The sequence below is a fragment of the Lissotriton vulgaris genome, chromosome 7, assembly GCF_964263255.1.
Source record: "Lissotriton vulgaris chromosome 7, aLisVul1.2, whole genome shotgun sequence".
Lineage (NCBI taxonomy): Eukaryota > Metazoa > Chordata > Amphibia > Caudata > Salamandridae > Lissotriton > Lissotriton vulgaris.
The window spans coordinates 1,316,583,167-1,316,596,091 of NC_141695.1; the positions used below are offsets into that span (position 1 = coordinate 1,316,583,167).

The window sequence follows — 12,925 nt, forward strand, 5'->3', positions numbered from 1 at the left end:
GATCTGATCCACCACTCATGTAGAGGAGATTTGATTGAATGTAAAGGTCTTTTAACTGGACATCACAGTATTTTTCAGCCTGTGATCAACTCTATGGGTATGCAGTGAAGGTTTGAGCATATGTTTCTCCTTAGATGATATGGAGGATTTCAAACATTCAAATAATTTCCTTGTTTAGGTTCTGATATATTTAAAGAGAGGCAATTGTGTTGCTTTGTCTTTAACCCCTTCGACGCTCATGACGAGCTCAGCTCGTCATGAGTTACGCCTGTCGTACGCTCATGACGAGCTGAGCTCGTCATGAACTGCGGGTTTTCGCAAATGTCAGCGCACAGCGGGAAAACGCGTAGCGCGCATGGTGTTAAAGAAGTTTCTTTATTGTCATCGACATCCTTGTAATTCCGAAAATCATGTTTTTTGGTGTTGTGGGGGTGCAACAGCTGACACATGTTTCGCCCTAGGTGGTCAGTAAGACCAGGGCTTTCTCAAGGCTTGTTATTTATTCAGAAGATCAGAGAACAGTTGACTTCTAATACAGTTCATAGGTCCTCAAACAGAATACAGTAAAAGCTGAAATTGTAGCAGCTGCAAAACCATCCCGGTCAATCCCACATGCCGATCCTCGTGGCGAGCTCAACTCTATGGTGTCTGTGATGTCAGGGGCTAAGACTCAGGCACAGGAATGATCGCTATTTACCATGTCAACCTGTACTGCAATGAAATGATATGGAGGTGGCTTGGTCTTCTTGAGGACCATAGCAAGCACACAGAGGAAGTGGCAGATGAAGTCAGATGAAGTGATAGGTGGAGTATTGAGCGCTGCTTAGTCTCCTATGATTTTTCTCCTAGAGGTATCACATGATGTAGAATCAGCTAGTCTCCTTTGAGTCTTAGCCTGAGGGACTGGCAGTTGTCACTGAGAAGGGCAAGATGAACACATACTGGGAGGCCATGATTGTGGTCACAGTTGTAGAAGACGGCCCCAGATTACCTTGTCCAAAAGATCTTTTGTCACTCATTATTAATCAGTTTACGACTTGTAGACAGCAGGCCCCTGGAGGTCCATGAATACCTACTCTAGGGATCTGCAACTGTTTCGAAAAATGATAATAATAATATTAGTAGAAGCTAAAGTATATACACATAGAAAAGCAAAAGGTAAAATTTAAAATCGTAAAACACTCTGAACATATGAAGGAATTAAAAATGTGAGTATAAAAATTAAGTTGGTATCTTTAGCCTGACTCGTGGGAACTGCACAAGTACAGCAAACAGTAGTCCAGCAAAATTCTTCGTCATTTAGAAATAAAACCACATTTGGAAAAGCAGTAACATTCCCAATAAAGTTAAAATTTAAAGCTTTGTATGTTTTTTGTTTGGGAATTAAACAAACTGTTTGGCAATTTGTGAATTTGTTTGATATATACTTGTTTTTGGTTAGTTGTATGTATTGTTATGAGATTCAAATCATAGAAGCTGCTTAGGCTGGTCAGAGTGTTCCAGGCTTCGAGTAGTGATTTAGTGGGAGTACACAGAAGTCAAAAGGTTTATAACTGATCTCTTACAGGATAACTATTACAGCCCAAAAAGTGGTAAATATGTTTTCTCGTATTATTACATGCAGATTTTGAGGTTTTAATTTCAATTAATTGTCGTGGGCTTCAGAGATTGATTAATGTGTACATTCTCTTCATGGATTCACTGTTTCTAGGTAAAATAGATAAATCAAAAGTGATAAATGGGCCTGGAAGAATATCCAATATAGCCTGCTAATGCTTCTGCTGGGAACATCTGTCGACACCGGGGCCTGCTATTCCCAAAAACGAGTATGGCACGGAGGAGCCCGTTACACACTCCTTTTTAGAAACTTTGTTCGCATGGGTATGGAATGACCTCCAGACAGTCAAAAGAGGTCTCTCAAATGACATTTAGGAGATACGTAGAGACCTGAACTCCGTTAGGAACCAAGTTGCTGCTTTAGAAGACCTTGGAAACAACAAGGAGAAGGAACTGGAAATCTTACAGCAGAATTATCTTGCTACGGGAGCAACCATTATTTTTTAGTTTTTTTGGGCGGGAGTTTTATATAGCGCAAACTAGAGCTGAAGTTATCAGAGCGCTTTACATGCGCACCAGTTACTTTGAAGATTGACACATTAATTTTTTTTCTAGGCACTGAGAAATGTAGTGCTTTGCCCAGAATCACAGGATATTGAGCGAACCTGCCAAGACTCAAACCCGGTTCCCCAGCTCTGAGGTCCACTGCTCACAGACCAAGATGGAACAAAATCTGTATAAAAGGCGTGTCATTAAAAGCAGAGGGTTCAGGCATCACTGTATGTCAAAGACCTTTTCCTTTCTATCCTGGAAGAAACTCCAGACTTCACCATTAAAATAGAACGGGTTCATTCACAGTGTAAGTCTCCCGAGAGTTGAATCGACTCCACCAGCCAATATCCTCGCTAGCCTCCATCATTTCCAATTGAAATGGACCATCTTACGCAAGGCCTGAGAGAAACACCCAGGACATTTCCGAGACCCTCACCAACAACATATCAGGACTAGGCAGCAATCACACTGCAGAAATGACGTGTATTTCGCCCAGCCGCTGCTCATTTATAGAGCCTAGGAATTAGTGACTCCTGGGCCATCAATTTTGCCTAGGCGGCAAATTGCACCAGATGAGGTCCCTCAAAGACACATGCCGACTACTGGGCAGGAACACTCCGGAAGCATGAGATCAATCTATGGACCTTCAGCTTCATCGAGCCAAGCGGCAATCCTGATGGCATAAACGTAAATTGACTAACAGAAGTGATAAACCAGACCTGATGATGATTGCACTTGAGCAACAAGCTGTGTTGGACTCACTACCCGAGGAACTGGCAAAAACAGACAATTCTTGAGATTGCCGAACACAATAACATTAGCAATGTCCTCCCATAGGTGTGGGTGGAGGGCTGCGCGGTGGTTAGACTGAGGCAACAATACAAACCCCATCCTCTCATTTTCCAAGGGCCTTTGGTTTAATCTCATTGTTCATTGACTAGTTGATTTCATCACAGCCCTTGTTAGATGTTGTTTTTTTTTTGTTTGCATTCTTCAAGGGAAAGTACTCCTCATTGAAACTGGTACTTTGTGATTCATGTACGTCTTCTACGGGACAGGGTGGGGTTCAGTAATGCTTTGGGGCATCATTATAGGAGACAAGTCTATTGCTACACCCCCATCTCTCTATAGCTTAACATGACTCATACACCCATCTGCATCATTACTTGGAATGTAAAGGGTTTAACAACCCAGTCAAGCGCAGGGCAATACTTTCATATTTTGAACAAGCGAAAGCAGACATCTGCGTGCTCCAGGAGATGCACCTTTTACCGACACACTGACACAGACTCTGATCGCGATCCTTCCCGTACCAATTTTTTTCTTCGGCTTCTGCCAAATCAGTAGGAGTGGCAATCCTGGTAGCACATTCCTTTAGAGGTAGAGTGGGGTCCAAAGTGCCCGAAAAAAAGGGCAGATTCCTTGCATACACCTTGACCATTGGAGCCCGCAATTTAGTCTTAGGCACTCTCTGTGGCTGCAGGACAAGGGTCTGCGAGACAAATGGAGGGACCTCCAACCACACACTTTAGAATATACATTATGCAGACGAGATTGAACCCTCAGCGCTTTCTGACCACATGGCAGTTTCACTTACCCTGATGATCCCCCCACTGGAGCATCAGGTGGTGGACCAAATTCATAGCTCCATAACCACATACTTAGAGCTCAATGATACTCCAGACATCTCTATAGGTACTCTTTGGGAGGCTCTCAAAATGGTTATATGTGGGTAGGTGATAGCCATCTGGGCAGCAGTCAACAAACTCTGTAAAGATAAGAGGGAACATTTGTCCCATCAGGTTAAAGAGCTCGAACGGATTCACCAACAAACAGAGGCCCCTTTAGTATGGTGCCAGCTAACAGCCAATCGCACTCAACTAGCAGGATTTGACCTTGATAGGGCTGAATATGCGGTACTGCGACTAAAATACCCCTACTATATCAGGGGTGACAAATGTGGCCAATAAACTCCAACTCCAAAGACAAGCTACTGGGGTGCACTCTTTACGACTTAGCAGATGACAGCATCATATCTGATGATAGCTTAATTTCTTCTGAATTCAAGAACTTTTATTTTTAATTATATACAGGGCAAATCTTAGATCCCACACACCACGGCACATATCTGCAGGGAGAAAAAACAACACGACTATCCCTGGATCAGGCCGTGCCCCTCGATGGTCCTATCCGTACAGAGGAAGTCATCTCGGCTTTTAGCCATCTGAAAGTTTTGAAATCCCCTGGTCCTGATGGATTTTCAGACTCTCTGTCCAGCTTTTATGACAGAATTGGTCAAGCTTCCGGCTTTTCTGTTAATATTCATAAATTGCTGGCCCTTAATTCTTCAGTATCCTCACACTTAGTTTCTCGACTCAAAGCTTTGTATCCTATACAATGGACACCTGTAGCCATTCCGTATTTGGGAATACAACTGGCTTCAATTCAGACAACCTCTAACCTGAATTATAACACTGTTCTCCAACAGCTCACGGGTGATATATCCCGATGGAAACACTCCCAAATGTCCTGGCTCAGCAGTGTAGCTGCACTCAAATGATCGTCCTGCCTAAAATCTTGTATCTTTTCCAGACCCTTCTGTCAAAGCCCCCATTAGGGATGGTACAAACACTACAGACTGAAATAAATCAATTTGTTTGGTCGGGTAAAAGGCCACGCATGAGGAAGGGCCTGTGTTATCTGCCTCCAAGTGCCGGCAGCCTAAGTTTGTCTAACCTTCAACAATATTATCAGGTGGTGCAACTGCTTTACCTCTTAGAGTGGAACACAGAAGAATCGGAGTGGCGCTGGCTGTTCCAGCAGAGAGCGATAGCAGGAACACATTTGTGGACGATTCCCTTTCTTAAGAAAATGCATTGCCCCAAAAGTCCCACATTACAGGGACAACCTTGGAGATCTGGGACCAGATCCGGGTACGGCCGTCCCTCACGTCTTTCTCCTGCCCTATTACACCCCTATTTGATAGCCCAGGCTTCGCTCCAGGGATGGGCCCAGGGACCTTCACCGCATGGCAACAGGCATCATGGAGTTCGGCAGGTTGCCCTATTTGACAAAGGGGAATCCTGTCATTTATGCAGATATGCTCCGACTGTGCTCTATCATAGTCAGAAAGATGCATTACATGCAATTGTGTCACTGGCTTCTTCACCCCGGGAATTGTCACAGGATGCAGAGACCACTAACACCTCATGAGAAATGGCTTATAACCAAAATATCTGACAAGAATCTCATCGCTGAACTCTACTCCATTCTGAATTAGTCCATTACACCCTCCTCAAGCACAGTAGCCAGAAACGCTGGAAAGCGGAGCTTGGCAGACATTAGTTCAAATAAGAACTGAGGGAGCATCACACAGCACGTAACACTGCTAGTATTGAAACAGCCACCAAGGTTGTTATGTACTGGTAGCTCACCCCAGTGTGCTTGCATAGGGATAATCCAGAATGCAATCCTGACTCTTGGAGAGGTTGTGGTTGACAGGGACCACTGCTTACCCATCTTGTGGGATTGTCCAAAATTGTCAGAATTTTGGACTCAAATGTTAGAGGACATAGACCTGCACCTAGACGTACAGGTCTCTAGATTTCCTACTTATATAATTTTGTGGCTTCCCAACCCCCTCACCTTCCCATTGAAATCCAGAAGATGTAGCCAAATAGGATTAGCCTTAGGTGCCTCTCTCCAGAATATCCTTACACACTGGGGGACAAACCGAATTCCTACACACTTGGGATGGCTCCACCGCCTCTGGCACATTCTAGGGAAGGAAAATATCACATTTTCACTTACAAATCAGAATATTCTGTTTGCACAGCTTTAGAGCCCATTCCTCACCCTTTTATTGAAAGAATTCCGGGAGCTCACTTGACCAAAATATTTGCGCATACTGCGCCTGACGGAGCCTGCCCCATCAGTCCAGGCCATAGTCACCCCTTAAAGATCCAGTACCAGAATCTTCCTTTTTTTGACGACTGTTCATCTTACATGGAGTACAATTGGGGTGGGGGTGGTTTATATGTTAAGAATTGTTGTGCTATTTTGCAGGCCAACGTCATTAGAGTTCACTTACATCGACCGCTGCATCTCTCTTGGACTGCTAAACTTGGCATAAACTTTGAAAATTAGAATAAAAGATTTGAACCATAAACACTCTAACATGCATTGGCATAGCCAATAGGTCTCGCTTTTGGGACCTTATAAGTATTTAGTTATGCAGCACAATATCCTTGGTGCAACAACATCAACTGTTGCATGACTAAACACTTATAAGGTCCCAAAGGCGCGACCTATTGGCTGTGCCAAAGCTTGTTTTTTTTATTTTTTACTGTGGATCCCTGTAGTGATCCTTATTTTTGCTGCTGCTTCAGTGGAGGGCTCTATCGCTGCTATGCTCCTTGGAGCAAACAGATATTCTGTGGGAGCTATCTTCCTTGCCAGCAGACTCAGGGGCATTGATTGTGATCTGCTGATTGTCAGCATCTCGGTCACTGGAGGATGCCAGCAGTTGGATGGCTGCAAAGCCCAGCAGCAGTACACCAGCTATGTGCCGCCTTTCCGTAACAAAAAGTAGGTTGTAGGTGTCAGGGTGAAATGAGTAGTTTAGGGTTTACACTTGGCTCTGAAAATCTGCGCCACCACGCCCCTCCTAGGGACAGTTGCCTGGTTGCGTTCGTGGGGGGCACAAGCATGCAGGCAGGTTTGGACGTCTGGTGGTGGTGGTTTAGGGCTGCAAGAATTAAGCAGGCCGGAGATGTTTGTTGAGAGATGACTTGTTTTTTGATGCACTTTGCTGGGTTCAGGGCAGGCTATGGGGGGTCGTGATATCGTTGAACCAGGGGTCCCTGAGCCTTCTTGAGTGGCGTGAGTGAATCCTGAGGAGTCTGAGCAGCCAGAGACTCTGTGCACGTGGAGTCCCCACAATAATAATGCTGTAGGGGGCCTGCTCGGCCCACACGCTCTCTCACTCACTCACCGGCCTTACCTGCTCCCCTGCCTGGACCTTGGGGTTGCGCCGGCCGATTGCAGGACGACTGTGGGCAGGTTTGCGGGCCGATTGTGGTCAGATTGCCGAGGGTGTCTTCCCAATCCGAACTTCTGCTCCATAGCCCGTATTATATTTCTCGGGTCGGGGGGCACTGAATTTTTACTTTCTGCAGTACTAAGCTGCAACAAAATTATTAGTATTTCCGAGAAGGAAAAGTTGGATAAACATAAACACAAACGTGTCGTGTTATTACGCATTGGGGCAAATCTACATGTCATTTTTAAAAAATGGTATGCGATTGGGAGATCGTCAAAGAAATTGTAATTTTGACCTCGCTACCACCATCTGACTTTTTGACAAAGTAATTTCTTTCCTTCATTTATTAAATTGAAAAAATACTTAGGAACCTTAGCCCTCGTCTGAATTCCTGGAGCTTGGAAGAATGGCAGTGTTTTTCAATGTGGCCTCTGTCACTCAAAAGAGTATCAGGCACATATTATATAGAGCTGTGCAGATGTGAGTGATGGTGAAAGGAGGCTTGGGCCTCGGGACTATGGGTGCATTTCAATAAGGCTATGTTTGTCTGCGTGCTTCCACTAGAGAGGGCTGTGGGACAGAGAGTGGAGCATCCTCTCCACAGTATCGCACAGTCATATGTTTTAATACCTGTGGACAGGGGGTGAGGGCACGTCCTGCCCAGAAAAACATACCTGACAGGAGCTCTACCTAGCCGTGCACTGTAAAAGGATGCCTGGATCCCAGAGGGAGAGGCGGGATAGGTGCCTGCTGCTGTAACCCAAGAAGCACGCGCTGATGCGCAATTCATTTCACTCTATGAAGAGACAGAGAAGATCAAACGGGCGAGTGGATATTTCATTTTTATTTTACATATTTTCTTAACTACTGGAGAGTTGCTTGTTTTTTTTTCTTGCTCGCTTACTGCTTTGAGGTGCGGACCCCTGATGATTGGTCTTACCTTATTTATACGTTTTGTGTTGAGCATTCAGATTACACCAGGGATAAAAACAATGGGCAACAAGCGCGCGCGCCTCGCTCTAAAAGTGGGAGGGTTGAGGGGTGTGCGGCCGAGAGCAACCAAAGCGTTTCCCTTGCGGGAGCGAGCCAGGGGCACCATGTGTTTGCGATAATTACTAACACATGGTGCCGCTCGCTCTCGCAAGGGAATCACCAAACATGCACGCGTTGCCATTTAAAGCAATACAACACGTGCATGTTTTTGCCTGCAAACCTGGAGCGATTTCTAAAGGTCGCTTTCCTACGCAATGCATGTGCCCTGCGTAGGCGAGACCTAAAAAGGGCAAACAGGGCATCTGCTGCCTTTTGGTGGCTTACCCACGGCCGCCAAACTCTAATTCAGGGTCAATTGTTTCACATATTTAGTGGTTCTTTTAGATTGACAAATAAAATATCTCTTCACTTCTCCTGTCGAGGCTGACATGGATGGTGCCAGCAAATGTTGCAGTGGAGAGGTTTGCACATTTTCAAATGCTCCTGGGCATTAATCAGTAGACCTTATGCTCAAAATCAAGCCAAGGATTAATTGTAAAATCACTTTTGAAATTACTTGCTTCTCCGTGAGCAGCTGTACATAACTTAGCCTAATGTTAAAGTAAAAGACACAGGGCCCAATTCACAGAACTAACAAGGCAAAATCCTAAACTTACTACCATTTACTCATTTTGGTATTCACAGAAGGCACTCACTCATTGATGAGTAAATGCCTTCTGTGAATACTAAAATGAATAAGTGCACTTACTCTTTTTGCTATTCACAGAAGGCACTTACTCATCAATGAGTAAGTGCCTTCTGTGAATACCAAAATGAGTAAGTGGTTTCTGTGAATACCAAAATGAGGAAGAGCCTTCTGTGAATACCAAAATAGTAGTAAGTTTAGTATTTTGTCTTAAGTTAGTTCTGTGAATCGGGCCCACATTGTATTTGTTGACATCCACTAAAAGGGCAAAGAAGCTTAATCATGTTTATCAGGAGACATTGGAGTCCATACAATAGGCACTTATAAGAAAGTCACTGTTGACAGACGCCACCAAATTATTTTTGTAAAAAGAAAAAGAGGAAGAAAAAGATAACCTCATATGGAAAGGGTCCAAGTGTGATGCCCTCAAAAAGAAAAGGTAATGGAAACATATTAGAACTGTCAGTGTAAGTAAACAATTTGCAATCTAGTTGGTATATTTTGCATGCATTTTTTGTCAGAAAGAATAATATCATATTTTCAATAATATCAAATAATGATATCATAAACTATTTGCTTCCCTTTCTTTGATTTCTCCCAGATTGACAAAGGAGCTCCCCTGGCCTGCAAAGAGAATGGAACATGGTTTCTGGCAGGCATTCAATCTCCGCTGAAACAGAGCTGTAACATTCCCAATGCTCCACCAGTGTTCACTGCTCTATCAGCTTATGCAGACTGGATTCAGGCGAAGATATCAGGAGGTTCTTTTGCCAATCAAACAATTCCACTTTCAAGCAGCACAGATGATGAGAACTGTACAAAATATGAAGCAAACCAACATGCAGGTAATATATGGTATACAGTACCCCCAGCTGTTCATTTTAGGGATTTTGGAAGTCATTGAGGAGTTCCATAACCATACAGAAAAATGGATGTATGTCGTATTCACTCATGCATTTACAACACATGCCTTTACAACGCTGGCAATACAACAAACGCATCATTACCACGGGTTCCATTACAACGCAAGTCGTTACAACGACTTGCTTTAGGGAAGCACTGGAGTTTGGAAACTTATATTTTACTATTCCAACTCCAGTCTGTGCAACAGTAGGGAAGGTGTTGGATTTAAAATCCAACAATGAGTTCCCTAAAGCAAGTCGTTGTAGTGACTTGCGTTGTAAGGGAACAGTGGTAACAACGTGATCATTGTAGTGCCTGCGTTGTAATGGCACTGCGTAGTTCTGACAGCGTTGTAAATGCTGTTTCCCCAGAAACATACGGCTATTGGCAGAGTTCTTTATAAGTTCAAGAAACTCCGAGGTGACTTCCAATATCCTTATAATAAGTGTCAGGGGGTACTTTTCCCTCATAATATATGCTCACACTATCACCCTTCCCAAAAACAACTTAAATCTTTGGTGTGTTGCTCTTTCATATGAAAGATAGAGGATATTTGAAGATGTGTGGTTTAAAAATAGATATTCTTGTGCAAAATAAACACCAAAAAGCAGAAAGATATTTGTTACAAAAGATAGTAGAATCGGTTAAATGAAAGTCAAATTATAAAAACACTGTGGCTCAGAATGTGTAGCAACATGTCCAGAGATTTTGTGTTTCCTATAATTATCTAAAGCCTGTTTTCATTGCCCCAACTGCAGTATAATTATGCTCCATCTCCTGCCTCTTCCATTGGCTGTTGGCTGTAGCGTTTATGTTATTTTATATTGATTTGCATATGCACTAACCGATGCAGATCGAGGTTGATTGCAATGCCGGAAGAGACTTTCATCCCTGTGTTCAGTCCTGGCATTCCTTTTGGGCCAGAAGGTGAGGAAGAGGACTGGGAGAAGCAGCTGGACCTTTTAACTGACCAGCTCGAGGAACCGGTCTAGAGAATGGATCTGGGTGATACCAGTGGCCTTGACCCTTTCCCTGACACAGGCCTGCTGCCTCCCTCTACCGTGGCTACGGAGGAGAGAGATTCCTATGCTGTGGTGGTGAGGAGGGCAGCTGAGGTCCTCTGCCTCGAGCTCCCTACAGTGGCCGTCAGCACTAACCTCCTGACAGAGGTGCTTCAGCCTGCGGCTTCCTCTTCTGAACACCTTGTGCCATTCAATGAAGCCCTCACAGATGTCTTTCTGGGCACTTGGTCCAAGCCCATCACAGGGGCTCCTGTGGATAGGACAATTGACCACCACCCCGCTCTAGGTGACCCAGCGTTCCTGGTCAAACACCCCTCCCCTGAAAGCTTGGTAGTCCAAGCCTCTTCATCAAAATGTGCATTCCCTTCTGCTCCACCAGATAGCAATCCAAAAAGCTGGATCATCTTTGGAAGATGATTTCTTCCTCCAGCCTGTCATTGCAGTTGGTGAATACTGCATATCCCTTGGGCCGATACTCCCATACTATCTGGAATACAGTTGCGCAGGTGCTGCTTCAGTGCCAGGAGGAGGCCCGGCCCATTCTCTCTCAAGCAGTTGCAGATGGGAGAGATGCAGCCAAATTTACCATACGTTGTGGACTGGACACCACCCACTCACTGTGCAGAATGATTGCCACGTCGGTAGCTGTTAGACGCCATGCCTGGTTGAGGACTTATGGCTTCTCAGGGGATGTCCTGTCTTCCTTGAAGGGCATGCCCTTTAATGGCACTCACCTTTGTGGTGACAAGGCAGACTCAGCGCTTGAGCGCTTCAAGGATTCTCAAGCTACTGCCAGATCCTTGGGCCTCGCGACTACCTCACATCCACTTCAGTCTGCCTTTCGTCCCTTTTGTGGCTACGGAAGGGGCACCCATTCATGCCCTGTCCAGCCCAGCCACAGAGTCATGCAAACTGTACAGCCTCTGCATGGCCGCCGATGTCTGACCTAGCGCCTTCGCGGGTCAGGGAGCCAGTGGGATGGCCAGTCCACCCGTTCCACCCCTGCCACAGCCTCTGAACCTCCCTAGCCTGATGTTTCAGGCCCATCAACAGCCAGTGTGAGGCAGGATCTGCCATCACCTTCTCCACTGGCAATCCTTCACGTCAGACAGGTGGGTTCTGCAAATACTCCCTCCCCTTCGAGACTACCCCACCCTCCATTCCACTTCCTGACAATCGCATGATGGAGGATCGTTTAGCACTTCTCTAACAGGAAGTATCAGGTGTCTTGGTCAAGGGAGCTATGGAGAGGGTCCCTGTGCAAGAAGTAGGTTGTGGTTGTTATTCCTGCTACTTTCTGGTACCCAAGAAGGACAAAAGCCTGGGTCCTATCATCGACCTCCTGGCACTCCACTTCTTCCGGAAGGAGAAGTTCAAAATGCGCACCCTTGCCCAAGTTCTGTCTGCACTCGGCCCAGGAGACTGGCTGGTGGTGTTGGACTTATATCCCCTTCCTTACGGCCCACAGACATTACCTTCGGTTCACTGAGGGCCATGAGCAATGTCAGTTCACTATGCTCCCCTTTGGCATTACCAGTGTCCCTCAGGTGTTCACAAAGGTGATGAAGCTGTCGGCAGCTCATCTGTGCAGATCAGGGATTCCAGTCTTCCCCTAACTTGATGACTGGCTGTTGAAGGCGGGCATGCCCCAGGCTATCGTCACCCACCTCCAGACTACGGCAGACCTCCTGCATTCACAGGTGTTCACTATCAATGTTCTGAAGTCACACCTGACTCCTTCTCAGATGCTCCTTCATTGGGCTGTTCTGGCCACAGTGCAGATTCGGGCATATCCTCCTGAGCACTGAGTTCGGGATATCCGGGCTATGATACCGATGTTTCAGCCTCTATCCCGTATATAGGTGACAATGACTTTGAGGCCACTGGGCCTTTTGGCCTCTTGCAACCTGCTGGTGGATCATGCCAGATGGCACATGCAAGCTCTACAGTGGGACCTGAAGTTCCAGTGGGCGCAGCACCAGGGGAATCTTTCTGTCTACGTCCAGATCTCAGAGGGAACTGCGCACCAACTGCAGTGGTGGAGAAGTGTGGTGCAGCGTCCAGGGCAGTTGACTTCGGAGCATAGGGTTCACAGTTTGATCCCTGGCTCAGATGGCAGCTCAGCTCAGCACCATGTGACTCTGAGCAATAGCTCACTTAATTTCCACAACG

At 45.6% G+C, this 12,925-nt stretch overlaps 1 protein-coding gene across 2 annotated transcripts in view; it reads left to right on the plus strand.

The window, feature by feature from the left end:
• Positions 1–12,925, plus strand: part of LOC147703583 (uncharacterized) — a 1,699,045-nt gene that overhangs the window by 848,117 nt on the left and 838,003 nt on the right. For both annotated transcript variants that reach the window (XM_086931923.1, XM_086931924.1), the window contains exon 13: positions 9,430–9,673. In XM_086931923.1, the coding sequence (XP_086788049.1) occupies positions 9,430–9,673 (244 nt within the window). The remainder of the gene's footprint in view (positions 1–9,429; positions 9,674–12,925) is intronic.